The sequence below is a fragment of the Bos javanicus genome, chromosome 10 (genome assembly GCF_032452875.1).
Source record: "Bos javanicus breed banteng chromosome 10, ARS-OSU_banteng_1.0, whole genome shotgun sequence".
Classification (NCBI taxonomy): Eukaryota; Metazoa; Chordata; class Mammalia; order Artiodactyla; family Bovidae; genus Bos; species Bos javanicus.
The window spans coordinates 79,659,208-79,682,616 of record NC_083877.1 but is presented as its reverse complement, the minus strand read 5'-3'; the positions used below and the strand labels follow the sequence as shown (position 1 = coordinate 79,682,616).

Sequence of the window (23,409 nt, the reverse complement as noted above, 5' to 3'; positions counted from 1 at the left end):
GTGGGTGATTCTTGGAAAGAAACTGTGAAAATTAGAGGGAGTTAACTTTATATGTGAAGAGTTATCTTCTTGGTTGAGATGTAACGCCTCAAATGAGATAGACTGAAAAGCCTTCTGGTGGAACCCACACCATGTACCATTAGCTGGCGTTCTACAGAAACCGGCTGGGTTCTGGCAACTGGGTGACAGTGTCAGTAGGTGGGGAGGGGGAGTCATATCTAGAAACAATGATTCCAGTCACACTGGTCACATGCTCTACAGGAAAGAGACCACTGTTGCCTGTCATGGGGACCAGAAGATCAGAACTTGGGCTCACTGGATGATCTTGAGTGAATTTCTGACCCTCCCTGTGTTTCTGCTGCCTCAACTATTAAAACATAAGTAAACATACCCACCCGCTTTGGTGTGAAATGACGTTGCATCACCTTTTTGGCTCCATAATCAAGACATGTCTTGTTAGTATTACAAGGCTCTGTAGAATCAAGTGTGTGGAAGCTCTGGGCTTCCAACATACGAATTAACGCCAGTACCAGATGATCAGCGGCCAAATGTGAAATCAGAATCTCTAAAAAGAGGCAAGCATTTTACATCTGCCTTTCAAGAAGCTGTAGCCACACCCAATTACCAGGGTCTACAAAGACGTGACTTAACACTGGCTGCATTTCTTTGGCTAGCCAATGCCTCACAGACCACCTCCGAGAGGTGTGCACAGGGTGAGGGGTCTAGATGAGTACATGGGGGTCAGGGACAGAAAGGACTCTGTGGAGTAGGAGGAAACTGGGCGATGGGACTGTCTTTGAATCAAATGCTTATTTTTCTCTAGGCAGAATGATTATAGGGAACTTGCTGTCAGCGCTCTTAGACTAATCTCTCCAGACACTTCTCTGAAGAGTACAGGACTCTGATCAAACCCTTCCCAAATCAGCAGTTGAGGACGTGGAAGGAGGGATTTTAAAAGCTGGTGATGCATACAGAATTCCTAGTTGCAAGCTAGATTCACTCTGCCAGCATATAGTACTTGCTAGATCCTAATCTTTGGCTGACAGTCCTGGAGAGGCTACAGCCATCAGAGGCCACAGGGATCTTCATGCTCCTGACTCCTCGCTCCTTGATTTCAAAACAGCCGAGGGAAAATGAAGACTAGTTACTAGGAATCTGGCCCTGAACAATCCTAGCTATTGTCACACCATTCCGTAGGCTTTCTATCAGCAAAACCGTTTACATCACTCCAGACCCATCCCTGGCCCCACAGTCTTGTTGACTGTCACTCAACCTAGGATGGTTCTAGGGAAACTGCAAGCCAAAAATGAAGGATGCCTTTGTTTTCATCTCTAGGATAGGATGGCATGTGGTCCTGAGTGCCAAGGTACTGAGATAAGAGGGGTGCTCAAAATGCCCAGATGGCTGGAGAATGAAAACCCGCAGAACAGAGCCAAGTTTGCACAGCAGACAAGGACCACTGTGGCCGGGGCTGGAAGTGGAGTCTGCGGAGGCCACAGGCAGCAGCGGAACTAAAGGGAAGTCATCCCCCGACTCAGCTGGTGGGAGTTGGGCAGCTTCCCAGCTGGAAGGGGCTCTCAAACACATCCCTGTAAGCTACCCATGAAAGACAGAGATGCCTTAAAAACAACAAACAAAAGGAGCTGCTAATCAAGAGGAACTTTAGACTTAAGAAGGGGATTCAATCATCCTTCCAGAAAGATGCATGCCTGGGCCAAGGCCCAAGAGCATGACATTCAGCTGCTGTCCTCCTCTCCGGAGCCCCAAGTTTGGAAGCACTGAAAGGGGAAGAGGTTCACAAAGGAGGCAGATGGGAAGCCCGCCCCCCACCCCATGCGGTGCAGTTTCCATACAGAATATTAGAATTCACCAGGTATAAGCAATCCAAGTAATCAGCTGCTTGGAACTCAAAGAGTGTTTGGAATAAGAAATCAGCAAAGACCGCAAAACTCATAGCATTCCTTTTCCTCTAAACTTTGAAAGTTACAGCCATGTGGTGGTTGAAGCACAGTGCTAGCAATCTTGGAACCATCCCAGGTTCTGACTCCTCAAGACACCCCAAGCAAGGGCTTTTTCCATGGTTGGATAAACAAAGGTGTTTTGTACAGATAGCCCAAATGGTCTCAGTTCTTCTCTTCCAAGCTTACTACTTATAACCAGGCCATTTTGTTGACAATGGCTACTCCCTCTATTTCTTTCCTAATATTTTTTCAGTACTATCTCAATTGCTTTTAGCAATACTTTATCTTCCACACGTTCTTCAGAAAGAAAGGCAATGATATCATCAGGTGACTCAAACAAAGCAAGACAGTGAAACAAGAGAAACAGTAAAAGCTTGCTAATGATGCTTAGTGATAATTGTGCAAAAATCTGCATAATGATAATTATGTAAAATCCATAAACTGTGGAAAGAAACTGCTAACAAGACATTCTAGTTTAATTGGGTTTTCAGAACTGTTTTTCTAGAGTTGGGCTTTTTCTCCCCTGAAAGTCCAGGTGCCTTGGCTCAGGGAAAAGAGGGATGTACCTGTTGCCTCAGCCAGCAGACAATGGGTTGAAGACTGAAGGACCTGCATAATCTGTGTGGAGACCCACGGGGCAGAGACGGCGCAAGAGAGCCTTCTCCCTCTGGACCTTTGTCCTCAACACGTTTTAAACTGAAGACAGCAGGGAAGCAGAACCATGGATTGGTTCTATCTTTTGCTTTAAACTCACAGGGATACAAAGCAACTGAGAGGCTCCTGGGAACAATTCTTTGCTCCTCCCACCTCTTTAGGTAGCATCCGTGCAGACAGAGTGAATCAATCTTCATAATCAGAAACAGTTGCTCTGTTTACAATTTACCCTTGGGAACAGGGCCTTTCACCAGCACATTTTGTTTTAAACATCACATTCCTCCTCCACGATGCTGCTACTCTATAGGAATATGGCCTTTGTGGATGTAAGGCACTTGGGAACTCCCACCAGTGGACAAACTAGTATTTATTTGATTTGAAATAAACAGCTGAACTAACAGAACTGAGTTTTGGTGGGTTGATTTGCTGCACTATAATATGTTCGGGGCCAGTATCCAGTTCCCAACTTTTCATCCCTCCCTCCTTCCAGATGACATCAACATCTATGAGTTCTGCTGAGTCTTCTATACAGCACTGTTGCTATTCTAAGTATGGTAATGGGCGGAAAGGAGATGATCTTGAGCTGTGATAGCTCCAGGATTGCTTTAGAACAGGGTACCTTTCAAAAAGAGAATGCAAGCCCTTCAAAAAGAGAATGCAAGCTCTTCATAAGAGCAAGAATTCAGGATGTCCTAGGTCACTGCTGGTGGCATTGCCATTTATCACTGGCTACAGGACACAGTGACCAGATTTCCTGGAAGTTAAAAAAAAAAAAAAAAAAAGACATTTTTCCTGAATTTTCTCTTGACGTCAACCATTATCTATTTGTAAGAGATGAGGGGGGAAAAGGCATACACATATGTTAGACACTGCCCCCCAACTTTAAAATAGTCATTGCCCTCTTTGCTGCTTCCAAATAAACCCATTTTGCTGGCAAAAAAATAAAAGAAAATAATCACTGCTTGCTTCCCAAATGGCCTACTCATTAAGTCTCATTTTTCTAGTTTGCCACTACTTCCTCTTCAGAAAAAACTGCCTATGGGTAGTCTGCTAAAATTGATTTTGTTGGATTTCTTTCCTGAACAGGGGTCCTTGCTGTTCCTCCAACATGTAAAGCACAACACTGCCTCAGGGCCTTTGCACACTCTGTGCCTTCTGCCTGGCTCATTCTTTCCCTAGATGGTCCCATGGCTTACCTCCAGGTCTTTCCTCCAATGTCACCTTCTCCATGAGTCCTCCTCTGACTACCCTAGTAAATCACCACCCTGCCACACAGGGTTCATTTAACTTTTAACACACTCCCACAGTTGAATATTAAAACAAAACAATAGCAAGTAGTGTGCATACTATGACTGCAATCCTTTATTCAATCACTACTGCAAGTAAAATGCAAGCAATGAGGGTTACTCATTGGCCCCATTAAGAGCTCTGACACTGAATACCGCCCCAAGGATGACGTTCCTCACCCTCATATGCTCCTCCATTGTAATGGCACCACCTTTCCTGATTTGGATCCAAGTCCACTTCTACTGGATTACTTGCTGGGCTGTGACGAACAAAGTTGACACGGCACAATAGTCTACTCTGGCCACTCATGGAAACTTTCTGGGGAGACTAAGTTTCATCCATATAGAGATGAGGTATACAGGGTTGGAAAACATGTATAATATCATATATGAAATGAGTCACCAGTCCAGGTTCGATGCATGATACTGGATGCTTGGGGCTGGTGCACTGGGACGACCCAGAAGGATGGTACGGGGAGGGAGGAGGGAGGAGGGTTCAGGATGGGGAACACGTGTATACCTGTGGCGGATTCATGTTGATATATGGCAAAACCAATACGATATTGTAAAGTCAAAAAATAAAATTAAAAAAAAAAAAAAGAGTTAAAAGGCAAGGGAAGAAAGGCTACTCTCTGAAGAGGTTCATCTCCAAAGTATTGCCTGATGAGAGACTGGGCTCCCTGCTGGGAGGACAACGTGACTGAAAATATCTCCACAGCAGAGGCTGCGCCATGACTGCAGTGCCCTGGGAAAGCCTCTGAGAGAGGAAGTGAAGTGGCTCACAGTGGGGTTAAAGAGAAAAAGGCAGAGGACAGGGTGGAACCTGGTTCAAATAAGCAAGGCTGCTCTCCACTCTGTGGAGTTTATTTTTGTGACTTAAATGGGAAGGAAGTCCAAAAGGGAGGGGATATATGTGTATGTAAGGCTGATTCACTTTGCTATACAACAGAAACGAACTCAGAATTATAAAGCAACTATACTCCAATAAACATTATTTTAAAAACAAACAAAACCAAAAAACTAGCTTTCCTTTAGAGAAAAAGGCGATTTGCTCTTTCAGCAGACTGTTCTCTTCCCTCTCACGCTCAGCCTGACTGGTCCCACCTCAGCTCTCAGACCCACAAGAGTCCAAACAACAGCGTGGCGTGCTCCCAAGTAATGCTGTGATCGTATCTCTCATGCAGTTTTTCAGGCTTTGTGGCTTCACAAAAAGAACAAACACAGAGGATGAAAAAAGCAGAACATTTAAAAATTCATAGAGTGATAAAAGGAAATCAGGTTCGGGTGCCTGAGGGGGAAATAGCCAACAAAGTTTTGATGTGATCCTTTCCATCCTAGAGTGAACAGGGTTATCTGATCCTAGAGTGAACAGGTTATACTGCTACTCAATGGAAGATTCCAGAGGAGGATGGATTTTATGCAGGAGTGATGTGGGGTATCCTCAAAAGATTTTACTGACTCAAAATTAATTTACGTATATGGTACTGAATTATAGAAAACAGGAATATAAATGAAAGACTGTCCATGCCTGACAATGACTCAAAACTAACATAAAATATAGCCGAATCAAATAACACCTTACAAAACATCTTACATATTCATCAAATTAGGTTTCCCTACTATAGCCAGTCCAGTTGATTGACATACATCATCCTGATAAGTCGAAAAATATCCCTTACATAATACTATCCCATTCTGTTGAAATTCTCTAAGCATCGCAGCTAGACTAACCACTGACCATAACCAGCCATTACTTTTGGTCAGAGGAACTGACTTGGCCAGCGTCCACTACCCGTGGTTCTGTGTCCAGTCCCTCACCACAGCTCCAGCAGAGATCCTGACCCTGCCACTAGCTGGAAAGTTTTATAGCAAACAACACCGCACTGAAAGATGCTTCTTTAGCGGGATTTAATAAAAGCGATTACTATCTTTATTAATATTGTTGTTGTTGTTAGGAAAGTACCGTGGAATGTTCCAAGGGCAGACCAAGGACTTCACACCCCTCGCACGAGTGGCCTAGAGCAGCAAATCTCCAAGCACCTTTATCCACCCTCTGATTTTCATCTCCAAACATAATAAAAGTTAAATCTAGCAGGAACCATTTGGCTTTATGATCTTGGAAGATGCACTGTTGCTTAATGTCCAGATGTCCATCTTCTGCCCTTTGCCTCTCTCTACTTCTCTGTGATTCTCCTTTCTCCTTAATGGAAAATAAATGTTCTTTACCCTTGGGCCTGCCATTTTCTGCTCCAGAGGCTTGAATCGTGATGCTGGTGATGAGTGGTGACCTCTCTGTGGCTCATTTCACTGCCAGGACCAGTGCCAATGACTTGGCTTCTACTTTAATAACTGGAAAGTGGGCAGCAGACACCACATTTGATGAGACTGCCCTGCCTCCAAAGCCTCCCCATTTAGGCAGATGAAATAGAGCTGCCTTTCTTGGTGGAGAACGTGAGCTATCTTATGCCCTCTTAGTTAATGAAGGGTCTTGCTTTAAGAATAGCTTTCCCAGTCCATTAGCCAGACAATTCACTAAATAACCTGTTAACGTTCCTAAGAACTCAATGTGGAACACCAATCTTCAAGTGGCACGGAAACATCATAAAACAGAGTGATGTGGCATCAAAGATATGTGCATAGGCCTCGCCGTGAGATAAGTGGTGTTGGGATATAACAGCGAGGGCTTTTCCCCTCTGTTTTATAAGCACCTTCCCTTTCAGTATTGTCTATGAGCTGAGATCAATTGCAGCTTTTCCAATAGAAAGTGCATTTGGTTTCAATTCACTTTCATAACAACAGAGACTAACCCTTAGCAAGATGGAGAACATTAAGCTCCATTGTTCAGGCTGAGGATGACTTACTTGGGTGGCAGGAAGCAGATTAGCCTTTTCTCTGGAGAAGAAAATGCCTGTGGGTAGCAAACCTCATTCTCAAACAGCCCCCCCTTTTTTTTTTTGCTTTATGACAGTGAAAGGAAATCAAAGAATCATCTCCAATCACAGAACAGGAAGGGACCTCAAAAAAAAAATCATCATCTGACTCAGCTTCCCCTAGAAGGTTTTTTTTTTCCTTAAATAATTATACAATGCCTTGGGAGGCATTGTGATTTAATCAGATCTAAGGGCACACCAAAGTATTTGGTAAATTATTTTAGTAAGCCCCCTCGTGGAGCCTTTTATTATCTTAAATAATGAGAAAATGATTGAGAGTCTTTAGGCTATGGCAGCTTTTAAGATTTTAGAGGTTGGTGAGTGGAAAAGGTAGAAATAGGATCCAGGCTGTGTTCTTCTGGCAAAAGAAAATACCCGTGCCCCTGCTTCACATCTCAAATAACCAGAAACTCACTCTCCATGATTATATTATTCAGAAACACCCTGCCAGTTACATTCTCTTTTCTCTCACAGACAGAAAGAAGGGCTTGCTGGATAGGCTAAGGGAAGAATTCTGATCTACAACATGTCTTCATGAAGGTTCCTTCAGGGGGAAAATAAAACCACCCAAATGGTGGAATTATGTAATTCTACCCTTGTGTTATTTAGAAAATGGCAGGGGGAAAAATACCATCCACTGTCTGTTCCTCGAGCACCTCCAATCAAGGGCTCTAGCCATTTAAAAACATGTTTCCTGGCTTCAGCCTGGTTATAAATAAATTTAATAAGCATGAAAAAAAAAATCACTGCATCATTTACATTTCTCTCTCAACTCCAGCTGACAAAAATCCAGTCCAGATGTTTGTTTTGCAAGAACAACAGCAAGAGGGTGAACTTCAGTCTTGAGCATGAGAGTCCCAGAAGATGAGGATGTGTGTGTGTGAAGAGAAAGGGGCAGCCAGGCAGGCAGGGAGGGTGTGGACAAACCTGGTTTGATACTGATTTCACAGAAACATGGTAATGAATTTATTTCGTGTGTAAGAAATCCAGTTTATTAGCCTTTCCCCTGTCTCATCACCCCTTTCAAAGCCACAGGGGCTTGGCTGGTGAAGCCTGAAATGGATGTTTCATAACCTTTGCTTTTAAATTAAACAAATGACCTCAGATTTTGGAGCAGTTGTTGACTCAGGGGAAAGTATGCCATTAAACGTGTGCCAGAAACAGATTTAATTGGTACAAGTCCCAAAAAGTGTTCGAAAGAGCACAGGCTTCCCGCATATAGATTTCAGGGGAATTACTCAAAGGCCGCACAGCTTTGTCAGAATTGGAGATGTGAAACAAGGCAGCTGAAAGACTCCGTATCAAAAGGGTAAATTCAATTCAAGAGATATTAATCTGATTACCTAAGCCAGGCCGTGAATCGGATATGCTCCATTGTGTGTCCATGTTCAACCTGGACGGCTGGAGGAGCCAATGGCTTCCTTTTCCCGACATATAATTAAGTTTTAAGAGACGATCGAGTTACAGATACAACGTTTAAAGAAATATTTCATTCAGGAGTGGCATTTACAGTGCTTGCCTTTTGCAAGAGACATTGTTCACTGTACTTCCTTGAGCCACGCCAGAGAGTGTGGGTATCAGGGCCTAGGGGCTTGGTGTTTGCATTTCAGGCTACAATAAACGTTCTCTGTGCACCTGCCTGGAGGAAAAACCAGTCCAGCCGCCTCCCGAGACAAAAGGGCCCTGTATTAAGTGCTGAAAACCCAGACGTGAACTGACCCTGGCAAATTCCAGCTAGAAAAAAAAGTCAGTATTTTCGTCCAGTCCAAGAGAAGCTGTCACATAGGTTTCTGGATTTCCTTTCTCATCTCACAAGAGTCTGAACAACAGTGACCTGTCAACAGAAGTCACCTCCTTTCTCATGAGTCTCCTTGCCTTTCTAGATTCCTTTCCTGATGGGGAAATCCATCACCTGGCACACCATAATATGTCCACCAGTGATCAACACACACTCTCTTGCTCTCTCTCCACCATACTCTTCCCACTGAAATCTCTGATTTGGGTCATTAAGGACATGCAAGTACATCCTCCCAAAGAGACAGCATTACTGACTTGCTTGTTTTTAAAGATTTCTCCAATACACACTTACCACAAATTCAAGATACACTTAATGGCAAGAATATTTATCAGTAGGGCAGGCAACAGATCAAGGTCAGAGTTCCTCCATGCCCGTCCCGGTTCCCGAAGCCAGTTGGTCAAAGGCCATATACTAGGCCACACAAACCAATTTTCGATGACTTCTCCTGGGAGAGCTATTCAGCTAAGGAGAGCTATTCAGCTCAGGCTTGTTCTAATTTGTGTCTGGAATCAATCATGCTAGTCTCAGCTGATCTGTGCATTCTCATGAAGCAAAGAAATTTCTCACAAAATTTGAAACGCAACCAGATGAGGCATGGGCAGCTTTACCCCGGGTCACAGATGAATAAACTAAGAAGGGCAAGGTGATTACCTCAACTTGAGACTGTAGGTTGGTTACAAAACCAGAAAAGGATCCATGAACTGTAACCTCCTACTTCTCTCAGCCAACCCTGAGTAGAGGGTAAGATGAATTAAGTTGTGATTTTGATAACTTTAAAACTACCTAGGAAGGCATTGGGAGAAGGCAATGGCACCCCACTCCAGCATTCTTGCCTGGAAAATCCCATGGACGGAGAAGCCTGGTAGGCTGCAGTCCATGGGGTCACTAAGAGTCGGACACGACTGAAGCGACTTAGCAGCAGCAGGAAGGCATTGGCTACAAACCATTTCTGAAAAATTTTGGTGATGAAGAGCTAAACTTTAAACAGTTAACAACTTTCTCAAAGTCACCCCAACAGCTTCTCCAAAATCTCCCTCAAGGGGGTGGGAAAAGCAGATGATTGACACAGGGAAGCCAGGTTCGCTACAGGACCATTCCAGCTGGATGAGCGTCATTGTTTGTGTCTGGAAAGCACACAGGAACCAATTGCAGTTTACCTGATTTGGGGCTCATTAAACAGCTGGCCCAGAGAAACAGCCACCCACCACAGGTGCTAAGCTCCCCTGGCCAGCCGGGCAAGTTCTCAGAAAGTGTGGGGCTGATTTACAGCCTGCCACTTTGTGAGTGGGTCTAAGCCCATCTTGGAGATTGGCTACTGGCTGATATCCAGGGACCTACCTATACTGTGATTCAGGAAAGATTGATCAGGGAGTCCGTCTTTATGCTCTGATATCTCAAGATGGTGGCCCAAGCCACCACAAGATTATGCCACAAGATCATGATGAACACCTTTCCTTGAGTGTTTCTGACATAAAAGATGTGTCTCCCTCAACCTGGTAATTCACTAGCTGCTGGGCTGTAGTGTGACTTTAGCTGCTCCATGGATGTGGGCCTCGTATTCTGGCCTTTCCTTATATTCTTATCTTTTCCTGTCCTATCCACGGTAGTACAACACATACAGCCAGTTTGGATGTAAGGTTAGCTCATTACAGTAGGAAGGACTTCTGGGGTTCCAACCAGATAAAGCTGACAAAAAATGAGAACTAGCCTTTATGTTCTAGTGGGCAGAGACCAAGCCTGACACTGTTCTTTTTAACCCTTGAACCTTCAGGAAGCATTTCTTATTACACATGTTCTGTTTTGAATGAATGAAAAGTTGACGAGACCAAAGCTCAATTTTGAGAAGTTAAGTGACTTGCTAGGGCTGGCCCTTGAACACAAATCTCCTAATTCCAAATGCGGTGCTTTATCTACTGTTATACACACTGTTTCTCTAACGTCCATTTGTAGAGAGGTTTCAGGGGGCAGACAATCTGTCACCACTCCCTTCCATGTCAGCCATAACGGATGGCCCACAGGTCTCCCATGGAACCCTGCCTCTTGTCCCATTACACGGGCTTTTATCTTGGCCAAGATCACCTTCCTCTTCTCTTTCTCCTCTAGGTAACAGCTACTGATCCTTCCCAATCCAGCTCAAGTGTCTTCTCATGAAGAACCTTCACACAGCACTCCCACCCCCAAATTAGGACTCTCATGTGCTTCCCCAGCAAAACCCTGATGCAAGAACCATTACAGCACACTTTGTATACACGTACATCATGATTCCCCAGCAACCTAACTATGAGCTTTCCAAAGAGCTGGGCCTTAGCTTCTGTCTCTGTATCCCTAAGCCGTCTGTCTAGCTAAGGACCCAGTAGAGAGTCCTGGTAAACACCCTTATTTGTAAATCAGACTAAACTACTTCACTCACAACTCTTGCGTGAATATGGGAGATTCCTTTTCCCAAAGCAGAACTGTTGGGCCCCTTTCCTCTCTGATGTTTTCCCTATGCTGCCTACTGTTATTCATTAATACAGTCAGTGCGGGCACATAGTTCAAGCTGACTGTACTTGGTAGGAATTTTAGAGCATACGTGATATCTCAGTGGGCACAGTGGCAGTCTCATGCTTATTTTAGGTGGTCTAAAACTTTCAATCATTCTTTGACTGTCCCTCTTGTAGCTGTAGGTGTCTCAATCATTCATTGAGTATTTATGGAGTAATTATAAGGACCAAGCACTCTTCCTGGCTCTGGAGATTCAGCAGTGAATGAAAGAGATAAGGAGGCCTCTCCTTAGGGAGCTTACATTCTAATGACCCTATGACAGGGTTCTCTTGCTGATTTACCTTAACTTGGGGCTATCATGTCAAAGGGCAAGCAATGTTCCTTAGTTCTAGTTGGGTCTCTGAAGGAGTAAGGAGGTTCTTCCTGGCTGGAAGAGCCTGACTTTGGGCTCTGCCAGCTACTTACTCACTGATGTTGGTTTCATGAGTTCTACATTTAGAGATTTCAATCACCTGTTCTATCTCTGGTCTACATCTGTCTTAGAGGCACGTCCACCTTGTCACACAACTCAGAAGCAATTTATTTTAGTGCTTTTCCAGCCTCATTTATCTATACATTTTACAATGTTATGTTATTTTCAGGTGTACAGCAAAGTGATTCAGTTACATATACATATATATCTGTTTTTTCAGAGTCTTTTCCTTTATAGATTATTACAAAATATTGAGTATAGCTCCCTGTGCTATACAGTTACGGCCTTGTTGGTTATATATTTTATACACAGTTGTATGTCCATGTTAATCCCAAATCCCTAATTTATCCCTCTCCCCTTACATTACATTTAAAAGCAAAAAAGTTTGTCTCCTTACTGCTTCACCCACTGGGGTGTCATCTATCTTCTATAGCTGAAAGAAATACTTCTGAGAAACTTAGATTCTCTGAGCTTCTTTTATGGGCCTATTTGATAGAAAGATAGTGGAGAAAAATAAACATCAGAACCTAAAAAGGCCTCCATGTCTTCTTTTAAAACATAAGAAGCCCTCTCCAATACACACACACACATTTCATTTCATCCTTCAGACCCTCTGTTAAAGGAAGGAGTAATTTTGCTCCAGCATATTGTAAATGATGGAGAGGGTGTAACTGACAGGTACAGACTACTTCCTGCACACATTTCAATCCGCCAGCTGCCATCTTGGCTTCTCTGCCCTGTCTTGTCTTAAGTAGGGGTGAATGATGGCTGGCCACAGGATAAACAGTCTGTGCTAAGGTACCTGCCACATGTCCCTGAAGAGGAAGCAACTTCCACACAGGTAAGCTTAGCCTCATACCTCCTCAGATAATAACTGTTTAGAGGAGGCAGTGAATTCTGAATAAACAGGAGAGACCTCTCTTTACCCTGAAGAGGTACTTTAGGGCTGACAGTGGGCATAAAGAAAATTAGATCAAAGAGGAGCCTGATCTGGAACTAGAAATAAAATGTTTTCGAATATTTAACAAGAAAAACAGTATGTTGGATTTAACACATTGACTAGCAATAGGGACGTAATACTAAAACTTTGATCTAAAAGATGATTTTGAGAATGAATATGATTGAAGGCCATTGACAAAGGTACACAGACTTCCGTGTTTACAAGGAAACTTAATAAAAATATCGGCTCCATTGGACACAGTTGTTTAACTAGCTGCTATGGCTGGGGACTCCGTAGGTACTTCCTTCTAAGGGAATCTGCCCTTCACACATAACCCCTTATAAGAGGAAAATGCCCCTTTTTCCTGGACCCAACAGAAAGGATGGGTGTACTGGCTGAGTTCTTTACCGTATTATTTCTTGGCCATGGCTGATTGGACCAAAAGATAACCCAGCCACAGAATTAGCAGGTGTGAAAAGGTAAATTGGGCTGATCAGCTCATATGGTCCAAGGTCAGTGCCATGGAAAGATTAGACAGATAGGAGAAAAAGGAAGACAGTGTCCCAAGTTTCAACCTTGCTAGTTTCCAAGAAATCTGACTGTAATTTGCTTTCTATTTGCACATAGCCATGAGAATGCCAACACATCCTTACAGAAGAACTTAGTGGATGAAAATTTAAGTTCTAAAGCCAGAGTCTCTGAGTCGGAATCCCGGCTCTGCCAGTAATGGTGTCACTTTCCAAGGACTCAGTTCCTCCATCTAGAAAATGGATAATGATTACCATCTGCCTCAGAGGGTTGTTGTGAGTATTAAATGTGATTGTGGATGTACAATGCCAGGCACACAAAAACATGGCCCATGAATGGTAGCGACACTTATTAGTAGACCTGAGGCTTTTTTTTTTTAAGTAAACTTGAGTGGCTTTCTGTTTCTTGCTACCAAAAGAGCCCTGAAACAGTCTAGTAAATACTGTCTCCCAGACGTGAGGCAAAGCCTGAAGAAAATTCCACTGGTGACCCAGTGAAAGCATGTGGCTGCCAGGAGTCTGTTGATACACCTTCTACATGCCTGTCTCCTCTCTTAGGGTACTGTCTCCTTCAAAGCTCAGATAGAGATGCTTTTGTTTTGGTATTTCTGTGCCTAACATGGATAAAAGACTCAATGCATAAAGAGTGTTTCTCAAAGTTCCCATCACTTCATGGCAAATAGATTTTTTATTCCCTGGGCTCCAAAATCACTGCAGACAGTGACTGGAGCCATGAAACTAAAAGATGCTTGCTCCTTGGAAAGAAACCTACAAAGCAGAGAAATCACTTTGCCGATAAAGGTCCATTTGGTCAAAGCTATGGTTTATCCAGTAGTCATGTATAGATGTGAGAGCTGGACCATAAAGAAGGCTGAGTGCTGAAGAATTGATGCTTTTGAACTGTGGTGCTAGAGGAGACTCTTGAAAGTCCCTTGGACTGCAAGGAGGTCAAACCAGTCCATCCTAAAGGAAAGCAACCTGAATATTCATTTGGAAGGACTGATGCTGAAGCTGAATCTCCAATCCTTTGGCCATCTGATGCAAAGAGCTGACTCACTGGAAAAGACCCTGATGCTGGGAAAGATAGAAGGTGGGAGGAGAAGGGGACGACAGAGGATGAGATGGTTGGATAGCATCACAGACTCAATGGATATGAGTTTGAGCTAACTCTAGGAGATAGTGAAGGACCAGGAAGCTTGGGGAGCTGCAGTCCATGGGGTTGTAAAGAGCCAGACACGACTGAGCAACTGAATAACAACAATAACAAAGTGAGGTTCCTAGAACAGCAGGATTAACAACTCCTGAAAATTTGCTAGAATTACAAATTCCCTGGCCCCTCCCAAGACTGACTGAAACTTTGAGAGTGGGAGCTCGGTGGTGTGTGTATTAATAACCCTCTCAGCATGATTTTAACGCACACTAAAGTTTGAGACCCACTGGAATGAGGGTTCTGTTGGGGAAACACCACTTCTTATCCTTGACTGAAGTCCTATTCTATCTGGGGATCATCCACCTTTGACCTCATGGCTTAGGAAGGGATACACAAGAAACTACAAAAGAGGATGGAGAAGCATTCCCAGCCAGTCAAATAAGTCTCATCAATCACGATGATCAGGGAAATGACATGTTGCCAATGGATCATCCTCTCATTCTTTTCACAGAGGCCTCAGGAAACTCCCCATCATGGCAGGCATGACATGATCTGCACTGTCTCATCCCTTGCCTTCTTCTATGTGCCCCCTGCACTCCCAGTCATAAGGAATGATTCTTATCTTCTTCAGATGGCCATGCTCCTGCCATCGTAGCTTTGGTAATGATCTATCCTCTATCTAGAACATCATCCTTTCATCTCTGTATCCTTACACTAAGTATAGCTCCTGGTGCATAATGGGTGTCCCATTTCCCTAAATATTTGATGAGTTCATTGTTTCCTTACTTCCAATCTCCCCATCCCTAAGCCATCTAACACATCTCATCTAGAGAATCCACAGAGTACATATTATGATCATTTTATCATAAAACCTTAATCAGTCTGGCATTTGAAGTCTGGCCCCAATCTACTTCCAAATTCATTGCACATGACCTCCTATGTCTACCCTAAAGCCCCAGGCAAATGCCCCCTTCCCAACATATGCTACATTTCCCTGCAACAGAGACGCTGTATTTACTGAGTACCCTCCAGGACCTAGGGGATACAGGAGTGATCAAGACAAAGTCCCTGCCCTTGAGAAGATTATACAAAAGCAAGGAGGCAGTCCATAAACCCATAAACAAATAAACTTATAAGGTCAGGTAGTGATAAGGGCAATGAAGAAAATAAAGCAGGCTTAGGGGATTAGAGAAGGTTGGGATGGGGGTAGTGGTTTCATCGAAGACAGAAATGCAGGAAGACCTCTCTGGGAAGATGACACTTGAGTGAGACTGAAGGTAGTGAGGCAACAGGCAAAGTGAAGCTCTGGACAAGTGCCCCAGTCAATGGGAAGAGCAAGTGCAAAAGGCCAGAGACAGAAAGCCCAGAGTCTAAGGAACAAGGAAGTGGGCTATACAGCTACAGCAGGTTTGGAGAAGGGGAGACTGATAGGAAAGAGGGCAGAAAAGGCGTATTTTGAACTTAATGCCTTAGTTCTCAGCTTTTCCTGATCTTTTCTGTGCTTCTTGAAATCCTATCCATCCTTCGAGGCCTATCTCTTCTACCTTCTTCCCTGGACCCTTAAGCTCTCCCTTTACTGAAAGAGATGTTCCTTTCTTCCTAAATCCTGGAGACTTTGTTTCATACCCTACTCGTCTAAAGCACTGCACACATTCTACCCAAATACTGTTCTTTAGAATGACTCTCAAATGGCACCATAACATGAATATAGTAAATACAGTGCATAAAGTATGGGCTCCACACTCATGAAATCATAAGGTTGGAAGTCACTGAAAGGTCTCCTCACCTAGCCAAAAAGGTGTTTTTTAAAAAAAATTTTTGGAGGGACCAAGGCTCTAAAACTATGCTAATATATGCAGGAATGCAGCTAATGCCCAGGAAAAGTCAGTCTGACTGAATGAAATACTGTTTAATCCAACTGATATTTATCAACTGGCTTATCAGAAAAAGGAAGAAAAGCAAAGCCGTCAGAGATCCAGACCTAGGGCACAGCTGAGCTGGACTGTCTATTCTAGGGCCAGACCACTTTACCAGACCTTGTTACAATCCTTCCCAAATCCTAGTAAACACCACCAATGCATTCTAAATGTTTTTCATGCCACATAACAGCACAGACTAAGTTATCCCCCGGCACCACTCCTAGAAACCAACCATACTTTTCTTATGATTGCTGACCTAGACACATCTCATCTTCGGTATAGAACTCTTTTCAATGATGGTAAACGAGGATCTCTTCTCAGAGAATCCTTCTAATCTGTAGCCCTCTGGGATCACACCTCTTCTTGACATCCCATTCTCTGGGTCTTCAGCCCCTCTGTCTCTGTAGTTGAAGCAACTGGCAAAACTGGCTTTGGTGTTCTCGTCCCTTCTGCCTTCACGACACTGAAGGAACATGTGTGATCTGGGAAATGAGCCCGTCAATCCTAAATAGTGAGAGGTCTGACGGTGAGGGGAAAAGCCTTTCACAACATTTAACCCTGTTCTCCCATGAACCACCTCAAAGACTTCTTCCCTAAGAAAACTTTCAGCTCTCATCTCATTTGATCTTAACGTACCTCCTGCCTCAAACACGTCTCTCTGGCAAACTCTCTAGCAAAACAGAGCTCCTGATCAAGAAACACTTCCTGGGGGTTGACTTCACTGTTCCTTTCTCCATTTGATCCCTCGGCTATGGTTGTATTGCCCCTGGCCTCGCTGCTGAAAAATCCTCAACAAGTTCCTCTCCCTTGTGAGACTGACAGCTTTTCAGATGTTTGTAGGCTGTGCCCAGTCCCCTCTCAACTCTGGCAGCCCCCACCTCACATAACATTTAGGTTTCCTTTTAGTTAAATACTACAGGGTTTGGGTAGTGTTTCAATCTTCTAAGTTTTCTCTATACATTAGACCTTTCATAGCACCTGAATCATTGCTAGAAGCGGTATATACCCAGCTAAGGACCCTGGATGTTTGACTACCTAGGGGAAGCATAGCAGAGGTAGGTGTGTGTCCCCTTGTAACCAAAAGCTGTGAAGCTGTGTGTGTTGATCCACGTCTGGGGCTTTGGAATCAAAAATGGAAAGGCCACTAGGACACATACGTTTTTGCCCCAAACTCTCTCCTAAGCGGCAGCAGTGTGCGAACCTAGGACCTCAGGCGAGGAGCTCTGGCTTTGGTTCTGGCACCATCACCTCTCATTTGCTGTGGGGCCTTTGGGCAACACCCTTCTCGCCTTCATGCTTCACTTGCTTGAGACAGATCAAATGATTCATCACATTAAGACATTTTAAAATACTATGGAAATGCTAATGTTCACATGTTGATCGTCCTTGTTAATATTAACCTTGCAGTCACATGGCGACACTTCATGCTTTCAAAGTGCTAATTATAACCAACCTGCACCATGACCCTGAGCAGTGGATTTTTAAAGCTGCTTCAGCCCACACTCATTTTGCCCAGGGTCCTATCTAAATGAACAATGAGTTTGGGGATGGACTGTGCAGAGCCTTGGAGCCAAAGTGTGGACAGAGTCCTGCTAACTTGACCAATCCACCCCAAAGTTTGTGGTTAATGGATTACAAATTTGGGTAATGTGGGACAATAAATTACTACTATAATAATAAAGCTGAAAGTACACACAATTTAAGCAGAAACACCAGTGTTTTTTATCGGAAATGGAAGAAACCATTGATCATAGCAACTGTCTGAGATTAGCAGGGAGCCACATTTTCAAACATCCTGCAGTAAATCCAGAGCAGATCCAGCTGGAAAGCAAGAGTGGAAATAAAACTTGAAAATTCATACCATGCTTTGAAGTCTGCCTCTTTCACAACCACGAGTCCCTGATTTGTCCCAACCACTCCGAGCTGTTCTCGCGTGTTGAATTTATTTTAAAAGAGACACAAGACACACACTTGCATATAATCTATCAAATGGACTCCAGCTTTTTGCAAGGATGGTTTGCTAGGGAATATGAATCCCAAAATATTTCTCGTGCACATGGAATCAGCCATCAATTCAATTGGAATAGAAAGGCTTCCGATACTAAAACTAGAAATCATTTTTAGTCCTAGTAAATAATACTTTTTCTCTTGTGTTCTTTCCTTGACCCAGCCAGATACTTTAAATTTTTAGTTTTTAAGGCTATTATCTACCAAAACTATTACTACAGATAAGAGGATATTAACGTGCTACCCTAGGCTCCTGAAATGGACATGTCACCACACTGGAGTGAATGCTATCCCAAAACATTATCAAAGGAAGGAAAGCCAATGACCTAAGTTGAAGAGAGCTTCAGTCTTGCACAGGGTCCACAGTCACCATACATCAATCTCAACTACCAACTCTGCCTGGATAGACAGGGGACTCAGGAAGCCCTTCTGCTCAAATTCCAGGTGACTTCAGAATAGGACATGGATGGTGTCTTAGGCCAGCTGGACTGTAGAGCCTCTCTTCACTGATCAATAGAGGCAAAAAGGATGTTCTCTGTGAAATCCCATCATCCTTAACACCTTCAATGACCTCCAGGAAGAAACATCAAGGGCATCTAAGAAATATATCCTTGGCCACGGAACAGTTACCATAATCTAGTGAGTAACCAGACACTGAACTTCATAATAACCTACATGCTTGAGTTTCCACCAGCAGAAAAAAACACCGAAGAAGAAAATACTTGGACTCACAGTGCCTGGTCAAGAACAATGTAGATCATAAAGTCAAAAATCCTGATTTCTGCCCTTGGGTTCACAATAGAACTTGGGTCAGTTTGCATAAGGCTCGACCAGTCCATTCTCCCACTTGAAGGAAAGAATGTTTGTGAAAGGCAGTCTGAAAACTGACAAGCACATGTACACACGTGGGGAGTTATTTTAACTAAATAGGGAAAATTCACTTTGCCTTCTAATGCCTTCACAACGCACACAGCTTATGAGCAGAAGCAATGTCGGGACAGTTCTCCAGGGGTCACTTCTCCCTTCGTCGCTTCCCCCTGCTTGGGAACTGGATAATTTACCTGGGGAATGAATCCTCAAAGGGAATCAGACCATGGACCCTAGCAGTGAATGTGGGTCTACATAATCCAAGCATAAATTTAATAAGAAAAAAAAAAACACCCCAGCAACACAAAAACAAAGAACTCTCAACTTTACAAACACTGGGAGGGCAACAGCTGGTCAGCCGAGATTAAAGGAGCGTGAGAGAACACCTCCCATCTCCTGCCTTCTCCTCCCCCATCGAGGTCCCTGCAGCCAGCCAGGGCTCCCTTTTACAGCCCTGTGCAGATGACCTTGTTCCAGCTAAGATAGGAGCTCTTTTGATCTCAGCAGGGGGAAGCTCTGGGCCTGCAGCTGGCAGATATTAATAGTACAGGATCCGCTGGTGTGGAAGAGATCTCTCAGTTGGGCCAGGTCACTCATATTCCCTGCTCTGCGTCAGAGCAGAAGGGACTTCATCTCCGCACATCAGCCCCTGCTGGGTACTTCTCTCGGGTCAACTCGGATCATTTTCTCACTGGCTGCTCTCTGCTGCTTGTTCTCACCCTACAACTATTTTCAAGGGAGCGCTGTTTTAAGCTGTGCCCTCTGCTCTGCAGCTGAAATCCATTACAGGACAGGGTAAACCGTGGACTCAGCCCATCACAGTGTGCTCCTCACTCTCACTGGCTTGCACACTTCTTGTGTACACGTTTGCGCGGGAGAGAGGCAGCAAGAGCAAGGGACAGACAAACCCAGAAATGTTTACAGGGAAAGAGACAGCAGGATGGGGAGAGGGAGTTGTTAGAGGTATGCCGATGGATCAGTGCTAAGATTTCCAAAGATCCGCCCCGTTATGCTTAATCTAGGACGACAAGGTCACTCTTCCCACCCTGTAAATCAGAATTTTAAAACCCCATCAATGAGTGAAAGCTCCTGACCTTCAGACCCACATCACAATCTAATAATGTTAAAACCAGAAAAGACTTCAGCCATCTTATATTCATCCAGTCTGTCATTTAACAGAAAAAAACTGAGGCCCAAAGTAATTAAAAGAGCTGCTCAAGCTTACAGAGATAATAGCACAAGGGCAAAGCCGATACAATGAATGCTTACAACAGCAACAAAGCGATTTATACATTTTAATCATAGCAACATTAATAAACACTGTGATATAGTTGAATAGGTATAAATATTCTAAGAAATTTATTATCTTTTTCATTCACTGGTAAAGAACTTCAGAAAAAAAAATTCCATAGACTCTTTATCTGCTTTGCTATGCAAGGAAAAGACCAAAAACATCAATTGCTTCCGTTCTCCCTTGGGTTTCACGTTAAGAAAAAGTTGTCTAGGAACAAGCTGGTAACTGTCCCTTTGCCATGAACATGACTTTACCATTTTCTTAAAGCGGTTACACTGGAGCCCCAAAGCAATTTCCTTTGTATCTGTTTTGCTCCTCTTCTTTGCTTGAGATAAACCAGGAAGCCAGGACAGGGAGAAGTACTCTTGCTTATTGGTTTTCAAATGAGGAAACAAGATATTCTCTTGTGGTCTCCTCCTAGGAACTGAATAAATGTGTGTGTCTGTGTGTAATTATTATAATAACAATTTTTGGTCACATTCATAGGTGATCCCCATGGTTAACCGTTGTTACAAAGCATTTACTACGGTATTGGTTGAGCATTTATTTAGTGCCCACTCTGTGCCTAGGCGGTCTTCCCAGGTGGTACAATGGTAAACAAAACACCTGCCAGTGCAGGAGATGCAAGAGATTCGGGTTCCATCCCTGGGTTGGGAAGATCCCCTGGAGAAGGAAATGGCAACCCACTCTAGTATTCTTGCCCGGAAAATTCCATGGACACAGGGGCCTAGTGGGCTACAGTCCATGGGTTCGCAAAGAGTTGGACACGACTGAGCGCGCGCACGCACACACACACACACACGCACACACACGTGCACACACACACATACACACACACACACACACACACACACACACACTGCGGTTAAAACCTTGCTAGTCACTCAGCAAAGTTTTTAATCCACAACATGGATAAAAAAAGAATACGAGAAACCTGTGTCCTTAAAATATCTGCCAATTCGGTAGGGAAACCATGAAAAGTGAAATTATTTTTAAAGATCTTTTAAAGATCTATCTTAGTGACCAGGTAGAAGGACCACAGAGGAGGAAGAGAAAGTGATACCAAGGCAGCCTGGAACAGGCAAGGAGGTTTTGTGGAAGAGGTGGTCTTTAAACAAACCTCACCTCGAGGGAGTGGGAGGATTTGGGAGGAAAAGAAGAGGTAGAAGTAAAAAGGGGGATGGTGTTCTAGACGGGCAAGCTGTCTGTGCAGAGCACAAAGGCAGGGGTCGGGAGAGCCGGCAGAAGGGCGCACCCTTGCTGGAGGAGCTTCCCAGAGGCTGAATACGAAGGAAAGGCCAGACCACCAAGAATTGAGAAGTATCAACCTAACCTAGGATATTTTTGGGGAAACTGATCCACACGAAAGGAAAGAAAAAAACCTGATTTTCAGTATGTGTTGACTTCCATGGTGTAAATACTTCCACCCTGGTTGATTGAAAGCTAACAAGCCACGAATTCCTGAATATTTTAAAATCAGCTTGTTGATTTTTGCCCATTCTCAGGAAATGGGCTAAAATAATTTCAAGATTCAAGAGTAGGAGAATGACACAATAAAAGGAAGCCAGAAATGGGGAAGTGGGTGATGTGGTAAAGGCTGGAAATGGGAAGGTCATTATGGAATTTATTAAAATAATCCAATTGTTGAGTTTTTAGTAAGTCAGTGTATTGCTCACAATATAACTCATAAGAGGGGACAGGTATGTTTGGAAAGAAAAAATCAGGTAGACTTGATGATGAAAGGAGTATATGGAGGGAAGGATGATAGGTGGTGACTCAGCTTTTTAGCCCAGGTGATGGGAGAATGAAAGGCATCACCGAGTGTGGAAATAGGGTACACAGAACATTTTACGCTTTTTAGAAGTAATTCATTTTCATCCTGAAAAACACCACCAAGAAGCAGGGATGTAGTCCTTGCCATTTGGGGGACCATAAACCAAGGCCAATCCATGGAAAACCACCTGGGCAGTTAGGAGCCCTAGAGGTCCCATATATTCCATCATGAATAATTCTCAGAAAATGGAAAGTGCAGAGGGGCCTGGAACAGCTATGTTCATCCACCCAGGCCCACAGCTTTTTACCCTAAAAGAAATCAGAAGGCAACTAGCAGAACTCAGAAATGTCAAGTAAGAACTTTCAATAAAACTAGAAACCACCCACTGGCTCAGTGCTGTAATTCCCCTAGCTACGTAAACCAGAGCCAGTCTGACCTTTGCTAGCATGGGAGGGTGGATAAAATTTGCAGATTTACCTACATGGAGAGTTTTTTCTTAATCTTTCTGTAAAACTGATTGGGAATGCCACATCTCTAGTACGTGATACTGGTGCATACATTCAGATAGCCCCAAAGGACCCAGTTTAAAAAAAAGGTTAAACTGCTGTGGGACCAGCGGTAAAGCCCACATTGGAGCATCAGTCTCAAAAACAAAGTCATTGAGCAGTTTACCAGCTTTCGTACTAAGGACCCAGAAGAAACTATAGAGGAGGCCTTAGGTGGTGGTGAAGATGCCTGAGAAGATGCTTCACTCAAGTGAAAAAGGAAGTTCACTTGTAGAGACAGAACAAGCTAGAGACAGAATAAGAGATTCTACAAATACAAGGAATCAGAGGCCAGGAAAGGTGGCCAAGACTCCGTCGCCCGCCTCCGGCTTGGTTCACTGGCCAGCACCTATTAGCTGTGTCTCAGTTCTCAGCAGGAGGCAGAGAGGTGGTGGTGGGGCTGGGTGTCAGTGTCAAGTTTCAGCCCCTCTAGGACAGATCTCTTACCATCAGACAGGGACAAATCATCAGCTGGAGACACCAGGTCTGCCTGAGAAGCTAGGGCTCCGCTCAGATGGGTTGTAATCTGATTTGTCAAGATAACCTGTGAACAGACAAGGAGAAGGTGGAGGGAAGGGAGAAGAGAGAAGACCAAATTAATTATTAGAGCTATCAAAAGGCAGACTGTGGTTTAGGGGAAGACTGCTAAGTACACAGGTAGGAAAACCCCAGCTCTGACTTTCATCAATTTTATCTTGAGGCCAGAATATCTGGCCAAGTCTCCAGGTCATTCAAATCATAGAAAACCCAGGAAACAGACTAACTTTTTTTTTCCAGCTTAAACTATTTATCAATTCTTTC

At 43.7% G+C, this 23,409-nt stretch overlaps 1 protein-coding gene across 8 annotated transcripts in view; it reads right to left on the bottom strand.

Moving 5' to 3' along the window:
• RAD51B (RAD51 paralog B) overlaps nucleotides 1-23,409 on the bottom strand; it is a 734,863-nt gene that overhangs the window by 262,311 nt on the left and 449,143 nt on the right. For all 8 annotated transcript variants that reach the window (XM_061429216.1, XM_061429215.1, XM_061429213.1 and 5 more), the window contains one exon: nucleotides 23,056-23,152. In XM_061429216.1, coding sequence (XP_061285200.1) covers nucleotides 23,056-23,152 — 97 coding nt within the window. The remainder of the gene's footprint in view (nucleotides 1-23,055; nucleotides 23,153-23,409) is intronic.